The 17,500-nt window shown below is 38.7% G+C and overlaps 1 protein-coding gene across 1 annotated transcript; it reads left to right on the forward strand.

Moving 5' to 3' along the window:
- Positions 1-3,102: 3,102 nt before the first annotated feature.
- LOC141319242 (serine/threonine-protein kinase pim-1-like) lies at positions 3,103-5,361 on the forward strand. Its single transcript, XM_073833238.1, has 7 exons — positions 3,103-3,577; positions 3,896-3,990; positions 4,110-4,160; positions 4,274-4,652; positions 4,754-4,930; positions 5,060-5,148; positions 5,272-5,361. The coding sequence occupies exons 1-7, from the start codon at positions 3,103-3,105 to the stop codon at positions 5,359-5,361; spliced, it is 1,356 nt and encodes a 451-aa protein (XP_073689339.1).
- Positions 5,362-17,500: the final 12,139 nt, after the last annotated feature.

A 17,500-nucleotide genomic window follows, 5' to 3' on the forward strand; every position in this document is an offset into this window, starting at 1 on the left:
AGCTATACAATTAATATATATAAAATAATATTATTTTGTCATATTCATAATTCCTGAATTTATCTATAAAAACTTCGTTTTGAATTGCATTCATTATGTTTGTATAAGAAAATTCGTTAACCTAGCCTATTAAGTTGATTTAATATTCTTGATAATTTTTAAAAGAAGTTAAAAGTTAAGAAAAAAGGAATAAGCTTGTAGTCTATATATATATATATACATATATATATATATATATATATATATATATATATATATATATATATATTATGGCTATTGGCTAATCTTTTTCTAAACTCTTATTACACTGTAGATCGAAATAAAATAATTCTTGATCATATTTAATCGCGTAGAATCACTGACATAATTTAGAGTACTTCAAAAACGAAACTATTTAAATCTGTATAAAGGAAAGACAAAATAAATCACAACAAGAACAATCTGTATTTTTCTTGTAATCAAGAACATTTATTTTGATAAAATTACCTAATTAATGCCAAATGATGTTTGACAGTGAACGCATCTCCACCGCATATAGCCGCATATAGCCTAATCGCTGGTGTCAGTCGCAAATATTAGACAGGAAGCGGGTCGGGTACAATAGTTTCTTTCTTTCTTTCTTTTTTCTTTTTTTTTGCGGTCCGAGTTGCGTTAGTTGAAAACGTCGGTCGGATTAGGGTTGTTTATACATTGACCCGCGCATCACTGATTTACATTAGTTAACAACATTTATTGTGATTTTAAAATTATATTTAAAGGAAAATAAAATTTCACTCCTCAGGGGCCCTCCCCCCACTTGGGGCCCTGGTAATTTAGTCCCCCTTTTCACCCAACTACGACGCCCCTGGGACTCTCTGCACTCTGCTTCCAATGGAAACACTTGCTGACCTGAACTCACATTATGTGATGCACAGTAAAAAATATATGCAACTGAGCTGCGGTTTATATTTGGACTCACGCTTTCTCTGTCCTGCACCACAATCTCCTGCTTTCCGATCTTGGCACTGAAGTGGCAGACAGCAGCATCAGCAGGCAGAGGGAAGACGAACAAGGCCTCCAGGGGGCGCTCTTCTTCATTCACATTCTGCAGAGTGGAGGAGACTGTGGCTACATGATCCTGAACCCCAACCTCCACTGAGTCACACAAACCAACACAACATCACAAAAACAGATATATCTCATACAGCTCTGATTAAAAAAGATTGTATTAGACACTCTATATTTAAAATGACCCTCTCTTAAGAACATGAACGTATAGAAATATAATTATAATTTGGTGAACAAGGGAGAACGGCACATATGCTCCATATGACATTTATGAAAAATGCACTTCTTAAAAGAAACATTGTTTCGGTTAAAATCGACTAACTTGTCTGTATGGGAACACCTCAGCCCTTACACATGTTAAAAAAGTTTTAATTTAGGAAACAGTAATTGTAAACAGGTTAAATCATACCTGAACATTTTTCTCGGAGAGAACACCGAAGTTCTCCATTGTCACGCTCCGTTAGAGTTAATGACTAGAAGACCTAACCTTCCTTCGAAAGTGAATGAAAGAAACACTAACGTTGCTACTTTTATCTCTGGTTACCGACAGAGTCATTAAATGATTAAATGTTTTTAGTGTCTAGCGTTTGAGGAAGAGACGATTTCTGTCTTTGAAACACCGCAGCAGCATTAATAATCAGAGACCGTTAACTCCAAAGTCCCTTTTAAGGCAAGGCATGTCACTCGGCGACCATCTTTGAAACGCTAACGTTACTCAGGCAGGCAAGTGCAGCTCCTATCTCTTTGAATGGGGAAACATCAAATTCTCCAAAACTGTTCACCAAGTTTAGGATTAAATTTCATATTTTAAATCTCCAAAGAAATCCAAAGAACTACCTCATAAATATGGTTCCTTGTACTCCAATAGCGTTTAAAAACGCTTATTTTTTCCGGCTAAATGAGCCAGTGCGCATGCGCAGAACTGAGCGCACGTCTTAGAGCACCGATCGTTTCTATAGCAACCGGGACTTCTAACTGCAGCTGCAGTGACGCGCTGACTTTACTAATCAACGATTGGCTCTTTCACTAAGAAGGCGGGGCTTCGCGGCCATAATGAACGTTGCATTTTTCCCCATTCAAAACTACACGTCTTTGGTTAAATCTGCGTTGTGTTCTGACGCCCCACGTTATTTAAATTGAGGTTTGGCTCATGAATATTAAGTACAGTGTAGGAGTGAAAACTTTCTATGCAGCTTCTAACCATACGGCTGATTCTTCCATTAAATCTATTCATTTACGTTGAAAAGTTTGATTGCATATATTTAACTAGTTTTCCTTAATTTAATATCTTTTGCACGGAAATGGAGATTTACCACTTCAGATTCCACCAGACTGTAATCCAAATCTGAACATATTCATGTCTTCTCTTCTTATTCACTGTTATACAGTTTAAGATTTCTATGCTCTGTGTATCTGGATATATTTTAATATTTTTTATCATTTTAAAATTTTTGTAATGCTCAATTATTATTCTTTAATAAAATAAAAACAAATGAACATATTATACGTTGAATAGACGCCCTCTACTGGAGAAACTAACAACACGACAAACACTGACAGCTCATAAATAAATAAAGACATGTTGACCAGAAATTTTGTTGTCATATGGCCCAAAAAGTATGAAATTATATGCATTCATTGGTCTTTATACCAAATATATTTATTGAATTTAAAAACAACAACAACAACAACAACAACAACAACAAAACAATTGCTATTAATAATGAAATAATGTTTTTGCTTTAAAACCTATAGGTCGACACATACATTATAAATATATTTAAATGAAAAAAATCATTTAATGCAATTTATTTTCGATTATGTTTTATTGATATAGGACTGAACTGGAATCATCGGGAAAGTTTTTAAAAGCCTCGTTCAGTCTACGTAATGTGCGTTGGTTTCTATGGCAATGACGTTGCGTTGTTATGCCAACCCTAAAAAAAAACAATTACGGTACATATTCGATACAGCTTGCAATACAGATGTTGTTTTAAGCTATGACATTCTGACATTCTTTGTGGTTTTGTTGTAGTGGTCAGTGTTTTCACAGCGATGGGACAGCGAGTTACAAAAGTAAGACCGATGACGGTTGGCGAGGTGTACGATCAACATCTTAGTACACCCCCAAAACCCAGCACCAAAACGGCGGTTCAACATCCTCCTCCCCGCGATGAGACCCCTGTTGGTGCTGGAGGAGGAGGAGAGGAGGTAGGAGGAGTAGGAGAAGGAAAGGAGGGAAAAGAAGGAGAGGAGGAGGGAAGAGGAGAAGGAGAGGAGGGAGGTGAGGAGAAGGAGAGGAAGGAGGAAGAGAAGGAGGAGAGGAAGGAGGAGGAGAAGGAGGAGAGGAAGGAGGCAGGGAGAGCTGAGGAGAAAAGAAAGAGTAAGAAGTGGTGGCGGAGGCTTCGCTCTTTCTTCCGAGCTGCCAAAAAAACGCCTCCAAAGAGCAGCTCAGGTCAGGGAGAGGTGGAGCAGCAGCAGGATGAGGGAGAGAAGAGGAAGGTGGCATGGGCTGGAAGAAGTAGTGATGGTAAATCACACAACCATGTTATGAAAATGTGTTGTTTCTAAACAGCCCTACTTTGATCATATAAAAACTACTATGATCAAACACAATATCAAAATGTACTAAATGTTGTACTAAAATCACCTTCAAGGCCATGATTAGATCTTTATTCCGTGACATGTTAAAAACATTACTGTTTTATGTCTATACGTACTAATGTGTGTTCAAACTTGAAATATCCATTAATTACATGTATAATTACATGAAAAAAGTTTTGAGTAAGTTTTATTGTGAATACTGCCTGACACATCACAAGTCCAGGTTAATTTATTTTTTTAATAGACTACATCTTCAGCCGCTACACCATTGGTGATCAGCTGGGGAAAGGTGGCTTCGGCGTGGTGTATGAAGGGAGACGTTTGGATGATGATCTTAAAGTAAGTAAATATAAATAATGCATTAACAAGAGAGTAAATGTTTGCCTTGTCTTTTCCTCATCCTATATTCTTAACCCTGTTTGCATTTCTTAAATGAAGTTTTTTGTTTTGTTCAACAGGTGGCTTTGAAATATGTCACTAAGACCACAAACACAGAATGTATTGTCATTGTAAGTACATTGCACTATATAAACAACATCCAACATCTAATATTAACATTAACACAAGTCCCTATTTGGGAAACCACCCTCATGTAACCATCATAAAAACTCAACTCCTTTAGCCCGATCATCCAAACCCCCTTCCAAAAGAGATCGCCCTCACCATCCTGGCAAACAAGGGTCCCAGCGTGCCAGAGATCATCAGGCTGCTGGACTGGACGGACCACCCTGACCACTTCGTCATGGTCCTCGAATGTCCCTCTCCCTGTGAGAATCTGCTGGAGTTCATCAGGCGTCAGGGTGGAAGCCTCGACGAAGAAACAACAAGGAAGATCATGCGGCAGGTGGCTCACGCTGCAAACATGTGCTACCTCCGCGGAGTGCTCCACCGTGACGTCAAACTTCAGAACCTCCTGATAAACAGGGAGACATCTGAAGTCAAGCTGATTGACTTCGGATGTGGGGACATTCTGAGGAGGACACCGTACTGGTCATACTGTGGTATGTATGATATAATTCATTTCCTCTATCCTAATAGATATGGATCATTTCTCCTGTCCAAAAGCAAACTTACACATTATACAAACTCTGCTCTCCTCCAGGCACAGCAGCGTACTCCCCTCCAGAGTACCACCGCATGCGGAAGTACTACGGCGGGCCAGCGACGGTCTGGTCACTAGGGGTCGTGATGTTCACACTGCTGTGTGGACGCTTGCCTTGTGACTACGACCTCTTCCTGCTGGAGTACAAGCAGTGGTCCAAACCCGGCCTGTCAAAAGGTGAGATCTTCATCACAAAAATAACTAACACATGTAAAACATCTTACAGCTTATCAAATAGAATAGCAATCAAATAGAGCAGATGTCAAGTGTAAGGTTACCAAACGTCTTTCCCGTCTTCCTGCACAGAATGCTGTCACCTCCTCAGGGCTCTCCTCCACGAGAAGCCAAGTCGGCGACTTGGCCTGGGGCGAATCATGTCCCACAACTGGTTTAAGGTAGTGAACCTGAGATCAGCTCAAAAAAATATTACGGGAAGGAACCAAAAGGTCAAACCTGTTGTTTTTTCTGTTGTTTCAGGTCGTCTCATAAGACCACTCCAGTTGGTGTCTCTCATGCAGCTTAGCGTCTTGCGGGCTGACATCCCTCCTCTCGCCTTTGCGTCTTGCGGGGCAGGCAAGCCACGTGAAGCGTCTTGCGCCTTGGCTTGAGGTAGCAGTATTAGCGTCTGGCGGTACTGCTTCCGGAGGTATGTGTACATATTGTATACATGTACATACTTCTTTTGGTTGTCTCTTTTTGTTTGTCCCATCATGGCCACTCCATTCCTGAGGTTCCTACCACAGCTGTGCCAATGCCAGAGCTCTCTGTCTTCAGCTCCACAATGCCAGAGCTCCCAGAGCTCCCCTGCCACTGCCAGTTGAGAGGTTCTTGTCATGGCTGCCTAAAGCTCTCTCTCTAAATGCCATTCATTCTGGTCATGGCTGGCCCAATGATTCACAGACCCAAGACCATCTCAGTCCTAGAGATACCAGTCTCAGCAACCTTACTCTCCAGGCTTGCTGCCGTGTCTGTCCAGACCCAAGGGCTCAAGGTTGCCAATAATCATCTGTCCTGCTGCCAGAAGTTCCTGTTATAGCAGCCATAGAGGGTGCTGTCATTGGTACCCATTGGTCTACAAGCTGTAATCTGAAATAAATAACAAAACTTGAAATTAATATTTTCATTTAGTAATTTAGCTTTAAACCAAAGCAGTTCAGACATGGGAAACATTACAAACTATGTATCATACAAGTTTCAACAATACTCACAGAACCACAATGCCAAATTTCAATCTGAGGTAAGTAGAAGCTAAAAAAGAAAAACACAGGTAAGTAAAAATGAGAAACTGGTTTAATTAAACTTATTTACAGGACGTGCCTGTTGACTTCGTACCTCATTGAGATGCTGCTTACTCATGGACCATTGTGGAACAAAGAGAATATGATATGAAAAATCACAAAATTGTATTCCTTTAAATATATTAATATGTCAACCTTTAAAAGATGGTAATACAAAGACGTTCATCATTATTGATCTCTCCTGGTTATATCAATAGCTGTTGTAGTAGCTAGCATACTTTATCTAAATTAAATGTATGTTGAAATATAGGGACATCATGATATGGAATTCAAATATTAGCTCTATGGACTATTGTAAGGTGTGTTTGGTTTAATTATTGCAGGAAAACTTGGTAAGATTCTTCTTTTTTTACTTTAATAGTAGTCTCAGCATTGTGTTGTCACCCAAATTTCAATAAAGTAACCATTTTAACCACTCTTTGGCTGTGTGAAAATCATTGAATAAAGACCGGTCCAACAGCTTCAAATAAACACTGATACACACACACACACACACACACACACACACACACACACACACACACACACACACACACACATACACACACACACACACACACACACACACACACACACACACACACACACACACACACACACACACACACACACACACACACACACACAACTATAAGAAACAGCAAAAGGGTTCATTTAATCTGATCATAATTTCATTTCAGAACACAATGAGTTTTAAAATATTCTGTATAATAATATGGTGTTGATTTAAACTAATAAAGAATACAAATTTAATGAAACCCTGACAGTAATGGTTAATGAAATACTAATAGTTCTTTGGTCTTCTGATGGATCAGGATGTAAAAACACTGACGTCTTTAGATTCTTAGCCTCTTTGGTCACCTGAAACCCGAGCAGGACATTCCCCCCCCCCCACACACACACACACACATGTTGGGTTTACATGTTTTATGGGGACATTCCATAGGCGTAATGGTTTTCATACTGTACAAACCGTATTTTCTATCGCCCTACACCTACCCTACACCTAAACCTAGCCCTCACAGGAGATTGTGCACACTTTTACTTCCTCAAAAAAACTCATTGTGCATGATTTATAAGCCTGTTTCCTCATGGGGACCTGAGAAATGTCCCCACAAGGTCAAAATCTACTGGTATTCCTATCCTTGTGGGGAAATTTGGTCCCCACAACGTGATGAATACCAGGTGCACACACACACACACACACACACACACACACACACACACACACACACACACACACACACACACACACACACACACACACACACACACACAATAGGACAGATCGACCACTAAAACACACAAACACTTAAATCATCAGTGTGTGACAGAGAACTGAAGATATTTGCTCCAACGTCTCTTGATGGACGCTGACTGAATGAATGTGGTCTGGAATGGAGATCTCACCTTTCTGAGAGCCAATCCATGACGCTGCCTTCATGGCCACAAACTGCCACTCCACCTGCTGCTCTATTTTACAGCCGTATAACCAGATCAGAGCCAGGAGAGTGGCCCATACTGACCCATCCACCTGTAGACAAATCATCATCCACTTCATTTGTTACTGGACCCTGGACACAATCACTGCTGTCTTATTATTTGATCACATCTCTCACCTGTGCTGGTTTCTGATTGGTCAGCTCGTCCTCCGTTATCTCAAATGCATCAGCCAGTGTGGCGTCCAGCTTCCAGCAGCCTGACGCCTTTTGAAGAGAGTCCAGCTGCAGTAACGGGTCCTTCTGGGGCAATATATATTCACATAGTAGGTAGTATAATGTGTAAATTCAGTATGTAGTGAGCTGGTAAACTAGTATTCCATTCTAAATATAACCATTGCGCCAGTCTCATGCAGTAAGTGCATGTAGGTGTCCTGGTATTGATTATGTATACTATACATTTTTGTCCACATGAGAAAAACATATTTTAAACAATAATTTTTGAAAATGGTTAAGGTTACGGGATACAATATACAGTTTGTAGAGTATAAAAATGATTGTGTTAATGACAGTGGTATTAATATACAGTCGTGGCCAAAAGTTTTGAGAATTACATAAATATTGGAAATTGGAAAAGTTGCTGCTTAAAGGGATGGTTCGGAGTAGAATTGACTTCATTGCTATGCACTCCGAAGCCCATGTAAATACCCCATACAAAGTTTTTTTTACCTTAGTCGAACATTTATGGAGATATTAGAGTTTTTCGAATTGCTTGTTACGGGAGTGAATGGTACATGTGATGTATCTCGTAAATTGCACCACTAAACGTGCAAGTAATCTTACCAAACTTGTACAGTCATTACCGCGGGAAGTAGGGGTGCTGAGGGTGCTGCAGCACCCCCTGGCTCGGAGCTAAAGAAAAAATGGGGGTGCTGGGGGTGCGGTGCTAAAAATAAATAAATGTAAAATTTGTAACAAAAAAGGACAAAAACTATTTTTAGTAATTCGAATATTCATTCAAATTTATTGGAAATACAATACAATGACAATAATTGCCGCGTGACGTCACCGCATCCGTCATTGAAGATTAAAAATAGCCTACACCAACCAACACGGCGCAAAAACGCATTTCCAAACAAAATAAAAATAGACTGAGACTTGAGCAGACAGATAATATTGGATCAGTCGGATAAGGAAGCAGATCTACCCCCAAATAAATAAGGTTTCCCTTTTTTTAAACGAATGCTTAATTTGTGGTTCACCGTTATTTTTTATGAAAACACAGCAACGATAAAGACCAGCTCATTTATTTTAAATGAAGAAATTAAAGGTTTATTAACAATAGTTATCTTGCTTTTGGATCCGCCACCTCATTTCGCATCATTCTCGTCACATATCACTCCTGCGGCTCAGAGCTGCTTGGAACAGACTCGCTGCGCTCCCTCAGATCTGTAGCCTCCCATGTTCAACTGAACTAAATGTATTTTATTTCTATAAAAAAAAAGCCACATTTACCGTCTCTAATTCAGCGAGTATGTCTTTGCACTTTTCAGAGCACCGTCACACTCAGTCAAATCCATTGTATGAGGTATGCCTTAATAAATTAAACTCCTTATTTAAATTTATTTCATACATTTTTATTAAAAACAAATGACTTTCCGATGTGATATAGCCTAAGTGAAAAGGGAGACGATTTCGAAAATGATTTCACCAAAAGGCGGACGCGAACTCGGGTCTCCCGCGTCAAAAACAATATTTTACACGTATTATCAGTTACGCCACTGAAAACGTGCTGAGATTGCCGTCTTTTGTAATATTTGTAAATATGGCCTATTTGCAATGTGTACATGCATTACATAAAAGGTAGACTACAGAAAACTTTTTTTTTCTCTCAGCCCCCCCTGCTCAAAATACGTTCCCGCGGCTATGTGTACAGTAGTGTAAATAGGTAATGTACTCACAAAACGCTGCATCGGAACATTTGTAAGTCCACCATGAGTGTTTTAAAAACACGTTTTAGCCGATCCCTACTAGTCTCAAAAACTACAAATGGCGACACGTAAAAGTCCTCCTACAAGTTGACATGCACACAGATGTGGTAGGAGGACTTTTACGTGCTTTTTTCAAACCAGGGAAGTGACATCGACTTGTAGTTTCTGAGACTAGTAGTTCTCGGGTAAAACGTGTTTTTAAAACACTCATGGTGGACTTACAAATGTTCCGATGCAGCGTTTTGTGAGTACATAACCTATTTACACTACTGTACAAGTTTGGTAAGATTACTTGCACGTTTAGTGGTGCAATTTACGAGATACATTACATGTACCATTCACTCCTGTAACAAGCAATTCGAAAAACTCTAATATCTCGATAAATGTTCGACTAAGGTAAAAAAAACTTTGGATGGGGTATTTAGATGGGCTTCGGAGTGCATAGCAATGAAGTCAATTCTACTCCGAACCATCCCTTTAAGTTTTTATAATAGCAATTTGCATATACTCCAGAATGTTATGAAGAGTGATCAGATGAATTGCATAGTCCTTCTTTGCCATGAAAATTAACTTAATCCCGAAAAAAACTTTCCACTGCATTTCATTGCTGTCATTAAAGTACCTGCTGAGATCATTTCAGTAATCGTCTTGTTAACTCAGGTGAGAATGTAGACGAGCACAAGACTGGAGATCATTATGTCAGGCTGATTGGGTTAGAATGGCAGACTTGACATGTTAAAAGAAGGGTGATGCTTGAAATCATTGTTCTTCCATTGTTAACCATGGTGATCTGCAAAGAAATGCGTGCAGCCATCATTGCGTTGCATAAAAATGGCTTCACAGGCAAGGATATTGTGGCTAAGATTGCACCTAAATCAACAATTTATAGGATCATCAAGAACTTCAAGGAAAGAGGTTCAATTCTTGTTAAGAAGGCTTCAGGGCGTCCAAGAAAGTCCAGCAAGCGCCAGGATCGTCTCCTAAAGAGGATTCAGCTGCGGGATCGGAGTGCCACCAGTGCAGAGCTTGCTCAGGAATGGCAGCAGGCAGGTGTGAGCGCATCTGAACGCACAGTGAGGCGAAGACTTTTGGAAGATGGCCTGGTGTCAAGAAGGGCAGCAAAGAAGCCACTTCTCTCCAAAAAAAACCATCAGGGACAGATTGATCTTCTGCAAAAAGTATGGCGAATGGCCTGCTGAGGACTGGGGCAAAGTCATATTCTCCGATGAAGCCTCTTTCCGACAGCAACTTCTTCCAACAATCCAACAACAGTTTGGTGAAGAACAATGCATTTCCCAGCACGATGGAGCACCGTGCCATAAGGCAAAAGTGATAACTAAGTGGCTCGGGGACCCAAACGTTGAAATTTTGGGTCCATGGCCTGGAAACTCCCCAGATCTTAATCCCATTGAGAACTTGTGGTCAATCCTCAAGAGGCGGGTGGAAAAATAAAAACCCACTAATTCTGACAAACTCCAAGAAGTGATTATGAAAGAATGGGTTGCTATCAGTCAGGATTTGGCCCAGAAGTTGATTGAGAGCATGCCCAGTCAAATTGCAGAGGTCCTGAAAAAGAAGGGCCAACACTGCAAATACTGACTCTTTGCAAAAATTACATGTAATTGTAATTTGAAACGTATAAAGTGCTTGTAATTATATTTCAGTACACCACAGAAACAACTGAAACAAAGATCTAAAAGCAGTTTAGCAGCAAACTTTGCGAAAAACTAATATTTGTGTCATTCTCAAAACTTTTGGCCTCGACTGGGCATCAGACGGAGTTTCCACACATTAATTTGTAATTTTTAGTGTGTTTAGTGATTCTGAATGGATCTGTATATAAGTTTAGATGCAGTCTTTTGGTCTTGTTTGGTACGGCAGGTTGACTTGTGCTTATTTGTCAGTTACTGTATAATTGACCTTTGAATACTTTTAAGCAGGGCTGGACCGGGACAAAAAAAGGGCCCTGGCATTTTTGCTCAGACCGGCCCACCACAATCGGTCGGACACAATCAAAAAGTACACCATCCTTGCGGTCCCTGTAGATATGCATATCTACTGTTCCATTCCCAAAAACCTCTACAAAGCTTAGAACTAAGTGCTATGGGCCAGTGTACTCACTCTCTCTTCTCTCTCTCTCCCTGGTGGTGATCAAAGGTGGCAGAGGAGTAGGGCCTACACAAAGTGAGGGCATCCTGAGAGAGAGAGAGAGAGAGAGAGAGAGAGAGAGAGAGAGAGAGAGAGAGAGGGAGGGAGAGAGAGAGAGAGAGAGAGAGAGAGAGAGAGAGAGAGAGAGAGAGAGAGAGAGAGGGAGGGAGAGAGAGAGAGAGAGAGAGAGAGAGAGAGAGAGAGAGAGAGAGAGAGAGAGAGAGAGAGAAGAATGATAACTGAATGAGTAAAATGATCACCATACAAGTATCTTTAAAGGAACTGTATGTAAGAAATTTATTTCAGTTAATCATAAAATGGCCCTGACATGTCACTAGACATTATGAAATCATGTTCATTTCAAATACTTATATCAGTGACAACAGTGGTCCGGCCAGGATATTGTCATTTAAAAGTGAAAGTTGCAGCCCACAACTGATGTTGATGTTGTCATTTTGTGTTTTGGTCTGAGGCTCCACCCTCCAGCTATCTACTAATCACGGAGTCAGTAGAGTTTCGTCATCCGGGTTACCAGCTCTGTTACAGCTGCAGCTACGAACGTGTCGGATAAAACATGTATAACCTTACGAAACCTAAAAGACCTCGTTATGAATCCGAAATACGTCGTGACAAAGGAGATGCCTTTGAAAGATGGAGATGGCTGAAAACGGATTCTGCAGCTTAGCTGGCAAACTCAAGCTAGGGGGGGGGGGGGTAGGGGGAGGGGATACACCGTTCTACAGTATTTTGAAAGTGACTGCAGTACCAGTTTTGGCCACAATCCTACATACGGTTCCTTTAATATATAACAATGTAGAGAGATGGTTGCACATATTTCCTGGTACTTTAGCCTACTTTGTGTAATAACGAAAACATTTATTTCAGTGAAGTCCAAATAAGTCCAAATAAATAAATAAATAAAATCCAAAACTCTTAACAATCTTTTGCCTTTTTTTTTTCAATAGAAATTTTTTTGTGTTTTCATTTTTCTGATAATCAAATGAAAGCATAAACATTTATTTATTTTTAATCAAAATGAAAAATAAACCCTTTTCATTTTTGGCAAACAAACAGAGGTTTACTGTTAAAATCAATACATGGAAGAAAAATTATATTCAGTTTAAAACGTTTAAATAACAATTGTAGTATTTTTTTCTACAATTAAGTGGTTAATCTTGTTGTAATATTTATTTTTTATCATATATATTGTTTTATGTAAAAAACGCCATTCATCCGCCATTCATACATACAGAGGCAAACGGAACATGCAGGATTCATATTAAAACGGTCTTTTTGCATTTCAGTTTTCACAGACACTAGTCCATATCGCGATTTGAATTAAGTGACAGACCAACTTTTGATTTATTAATCCAAAAATCAACGAATTACGTGGCATTCCGCGCTATAGTAAATTCCGTTTTTATGAATGGAGTCCGCGATCCAGTCCGTGTTTTGCGCTATTTTGAAGCTCATAGTGGGCGCAGAGCCATATAAAAAGAGAGTTGCGACACGCTTTGATCTCGCCGCCGCACGGTCACGTGGTTCATGGAGCTCTCAATAGTTCCAAACAGCTCCGCGCTGTCAATGTGTTTGAATGGAGTTAAATAGGATAGACAGCAGTTTTACTATATTTGCAGCAATTTCGAGTAATTATTAACACATAATGTGCATAGATTGTGTATTGATAACTTCTCTGAATACGCTTTACAATCGCATTTTATTCTGGGGAGTGATAAAGAGACATAATTAATATGTTCTCATACTCTTTGGCAGTCAAATGTGACCAAACACCTTAAGTATAACTTTTATTCAATTAAATAACTGTAAATATATATAGTTAAGTTCTATTTAGTAAATATTTTGAGGAGGTTTTTTTGTACTTAATATGTGCAATAATGATCCTGACCATTTAAAAGATAACATTTTCTAATATAGTATTTATATTACAGTTAGTGTAATATTTAAGGTTAAATACATCTGCATGTGTATTTGGACATGATCAAACACTCATTTTTTATGTTTCGATTTAACGATTTAATGTTAAATAAAAAAAAAGTAATTTACTCTTGTTTCATGATATTCAAATATACAACATAAGTGAATATTATAAAAGGCAAGCAAAAATGGCATTTAACATAATAGAAAATATGAAAATAATGTTTAAAAAAACACACGGCAACGAATTGCATTCAGCATACATTTTTATCGTGTTTCTTGAATGCAGTCTTTACTGAAACTCATTCAACCTCCTACAGTGAGAGAAAAATTGCAGAAAGACTAAAAACATAAAAATATGACAACTATTATCTGTTTATGGTCGCTATTACGGTACGTTATCCAGCTGCATTTACAGTTTAACTGTTTATTTTTTAACGATAAACATTAACTATAACACGCTTCATAAAACACCACTATTGGCCAGTTTTTCGAGAGGTCAACTGATGCGTTAAAATGTAAAGAAATGCAGTAATTTCTTCAATATACTTGCGACTGTGCTTGAGAAGCGCTAAAATGAATGGGCTTCAATGGAGGAGCTATTGGTTGTTTGGAACTATTGACCGCTCCATGACACGCTTTACTTCCGCATTCCTCAGTTCCTATGGAAGCCTATGGGAGTGTCGCAACTCTCTTTTTATATGGCTCTGAGTGGGCGGAAGTCGGCCGTCGCCATCTTGGAATCGCGTCACTCCCGGATAATCAAAAATGGGCAAAGAGGCGGGACGTGGGTGGAGCTGGTTGCTGAAACCACGCCCGCCTAGCGCGACAGTGTTGACAGCAGCAGCAATCCCCCTGTCACTCAAGTGGCTACGCCCTTAATTATGCTGAACTTTAAGGCTTAATATAACTTAAACGGATGAGTTATAAAAAAATTCACCCCCCTCACAGTTGACATGAAGGGCAAAACTAGCTATATAGACCAAAACCATTTTTTGAACCAGGCTGTAAACATACTTTTTTGGGCATTTTAACATGGGGAGTCAATGGGACTGACTCCCTTTTGCAGCTAGTCTCTAACGGCCAGTCGATGAATTGCAGTTTAAGTCACTTCCGTGTTGGTTTCAACAGAGAGAGCGGGAGGTTGCCGCTTGGCTAAGCAACAGGAACATCAGTTGTGGGCTGCAACTTTCACTTTTAAATGACAATATCCTGGCCGGACCACTGTTGTTAGTGATATAAGTATTTGAAATTAACATGATTTCTTAATGTCTAGTGACATGTCAGCCTGGGCCATTTTATGATTAACTGAAATAAATTTCTTACAAACGGTAAAAAACCTTTAAATCTATCTTAAATTTGTTTTGTTTAAAAATAATTACATGGAATTGAAAAGTAATAACACTAGAACACAAAGGTTTTGGTCATTATTTATTTGGAGAGGAGGGGTAAACAGAGCACCCACAATCAGATCACAAATGCATAAAGTCTGTCTTTTACTACAAGTCAGTAACTACACTGATTTGTTTTATTCACAAAAAAGAACGCATTCATTGTGGAATCAGACTACATTAGTTGCGCTGTTTTTTGTGTGCGGTAGATTCCGAAATACAGATCTTTGGTTATTGTGTGGCGTCTTGCTGTTTTTCATTGGCCATAGTTGCAACGCCTCCGGACAGCTCATACAAGACCAAGTCCTATCTAAATGCATGGGGGAATCCTGAAATCTCTCCAGCTCATCTCGCAATTAAATTACATGATTCAAATCAGCAACAAAATATGAAATGAACTGCCCCATTAATGTTGTTTCTTATGCTCAAATAGCATTTAAAAGGCTTATTTTTCAGGCTAGACCAGCCAATGGGTATGCGCAGTCATAACATGCTTATTACTGTGCATGCGCATTGACTGGTCTAGCCTCAGGTATGGGAAGCCGTTTTAGCATTAGGGAAGCGTTACTCGTCGTAATTGCATTTTTACTAGTAACAATTCAATTACAGAGCTCTTTAATACAATTTTTTACTAGTAACAATGCCAATTAAAGAGCTCTCTGATTCAATTGTTATTAGTAAGAACTGAATTAGAGAGCTATTTAATTCAATTACATGCTTCTGCAATTAAACATATCTTCAATGTGTTTTTTGACTAGTAGAAATTAATTTGTAGAGCTCTCTAATTGAATTGTTACTAGTAAATATTGAATTTTAGAGCTCTGTAATTGAATTGTTACTAGTAAAAATGCAATTAGGACGAGTAACACTTACTCAGTTTACAAATGTAAACTGTCACCTGACAACTATTTTGAAATCATACGTTTAACTGGATTTAAACTAGCCTGATAAGCCAGACCCACATAAAGGGTCTGGGCACTCTCCACAGACAGGGCTCAACCGGAGGGGTGGGATAAACGGTTGTCTTTCAAACTCCCTCTCCACGCAATAGCCGTACAACCAATCAGAGCAATGAAGAAGGTGACGTAGTCAGAGCGACGAAGATTTTTAACGAAAACCGGTGCAGTCTGTCAGCCAAATAATGGACATAGATTTGCACCAGACCTTTAAAAGTAAAAACATGCACAGACAAATCCAAATTACACCCTGCGGCTTGTGACAATACATTGATGTCCTAAGACACGAAACGATCGGTTTTTGCAAGAAACAGTATCATTTTTTACCTTTGATACACAGTCACTTCCTTCTGTCACGAGCACGAGTTTAACATTTGACTCGTTACATGTGAACGCGCTCTGCCGTAGTATACGCAAGCGCCGTAAGCAGGGCCAGATTAACACTTTGTTGTACCCTGGGCAACAATATTCAAGGGCCCCATCATCACCATAATATGGTCATATATCAAATATATTAATATAATATAAAGTAAATATACTCAATTCTTCAAATCCTAACTTTCATCATATTTTGATTTACAAATATTTAAATGCTCATAGAACTACAAATGCACTACTATGTCCCCTATCAAAGACATTCACTCACATATGATGCTATGAAAACAAAACACATCAGCATCTGTATAATCTGGTAAAATTGACCCACTACATTGAGAGGGAGGGAAGTATCCATTTTCACAAAAAATGAATAGATAAGCAACCACTTTCAAACCATTGTTTATTTAACAACACTTATTCCCAATAGAAATGTATGGAATTGATAGAGCTATCACAGAAGACAATGCAATCAAGTTATTAGTCCAACACAAACAATTTGAAATCTGCCAGTTATCCCTCCACAATAATTTACAGTATTTTCAAAAAGCTGGCACCTCAAGGAAAAAAATAAAAATAAAATGCAGTATCACTATTTGATCATAAACATTTTGATCCTAAGCTCAGTTAACTTGTTTTAAAATAGAACAACAACATATTATAGCACAATTAACCAGTTAAACATTTTAGTGCTACATAAATACACTACACAATACTAAATACACAAAACAAGTTCTCTGAAGAAGACAAGATAAAATAAATGCTATATAATCTGGCAAAACACACAACTTTAGTCCTAAATAATGAGGAAGTGCATGTTTGAATTTGAAATGCCTTCATTTGGCTAACACATCTTACAATGGCTTTTTTCTGGACTTTAACTGTGCAAACTGGTGTATAACATCTTCAAAATCAAGGCCACTAACAAGTTCATGTGCAATAGCTAAAATAGAAAGTGCAGATCCGTGTCTGTGACACAATTTCTCTCTAGAAGACCAGATAGAAATAAATACCGTATATCTCATACAGCTCTGATTTAAAAAAAAAAAGATTGTATTAGACACTCTATATTTAAAATGACACTCTCTTAAGAACATGAACGTATAGATGTATGATTATAATTTGGTGAACAAGGGAGAACGGGACATATGCTCCATATGACATTTATGTAAAATGCACTTCTTGAAAGAAAGAGCATTCTTTCGGTTAAAATC

Source organism: Garra rufa, chromosome 1 (assembly GCF_049309525.1).
Source record: "Garra rufa chromosome 1, GarRuf1.0, whole genome shotgun sequence".
Taxonomy (NCBI): domain Eukaryota; kingdom Metazoa; phylum Chordata; class Actinopteri; order Cypriniformes; family Cyprinidae; genus Garra; species Garra rufa.

Excerpts from the sequence above, each read along its gene's own strand:
- LOC141319242 (XM_073833238.1), top strand. The coding sequence starts at position 3,103 with ATGGGACAGCGAGTTACAAAAGTAAGACCGATGACGGTTGGCGAGGTG. Across the intron at positions 3,991-4,109 it reads GTTTGGATGATGATCTTAAA|GTGGCTTTGAAATATGTCAC; the intron begins GTAAGTAAATAT and ends TTTGTTCAACAG. Across the intron at positions 4,161-4,273 it reads ACACAGAATGTATTGTCATT|CCCGATCATCCAAACCCCCT; the intron begins GTAAGTACATTG and ends CAACTCCTTTAG.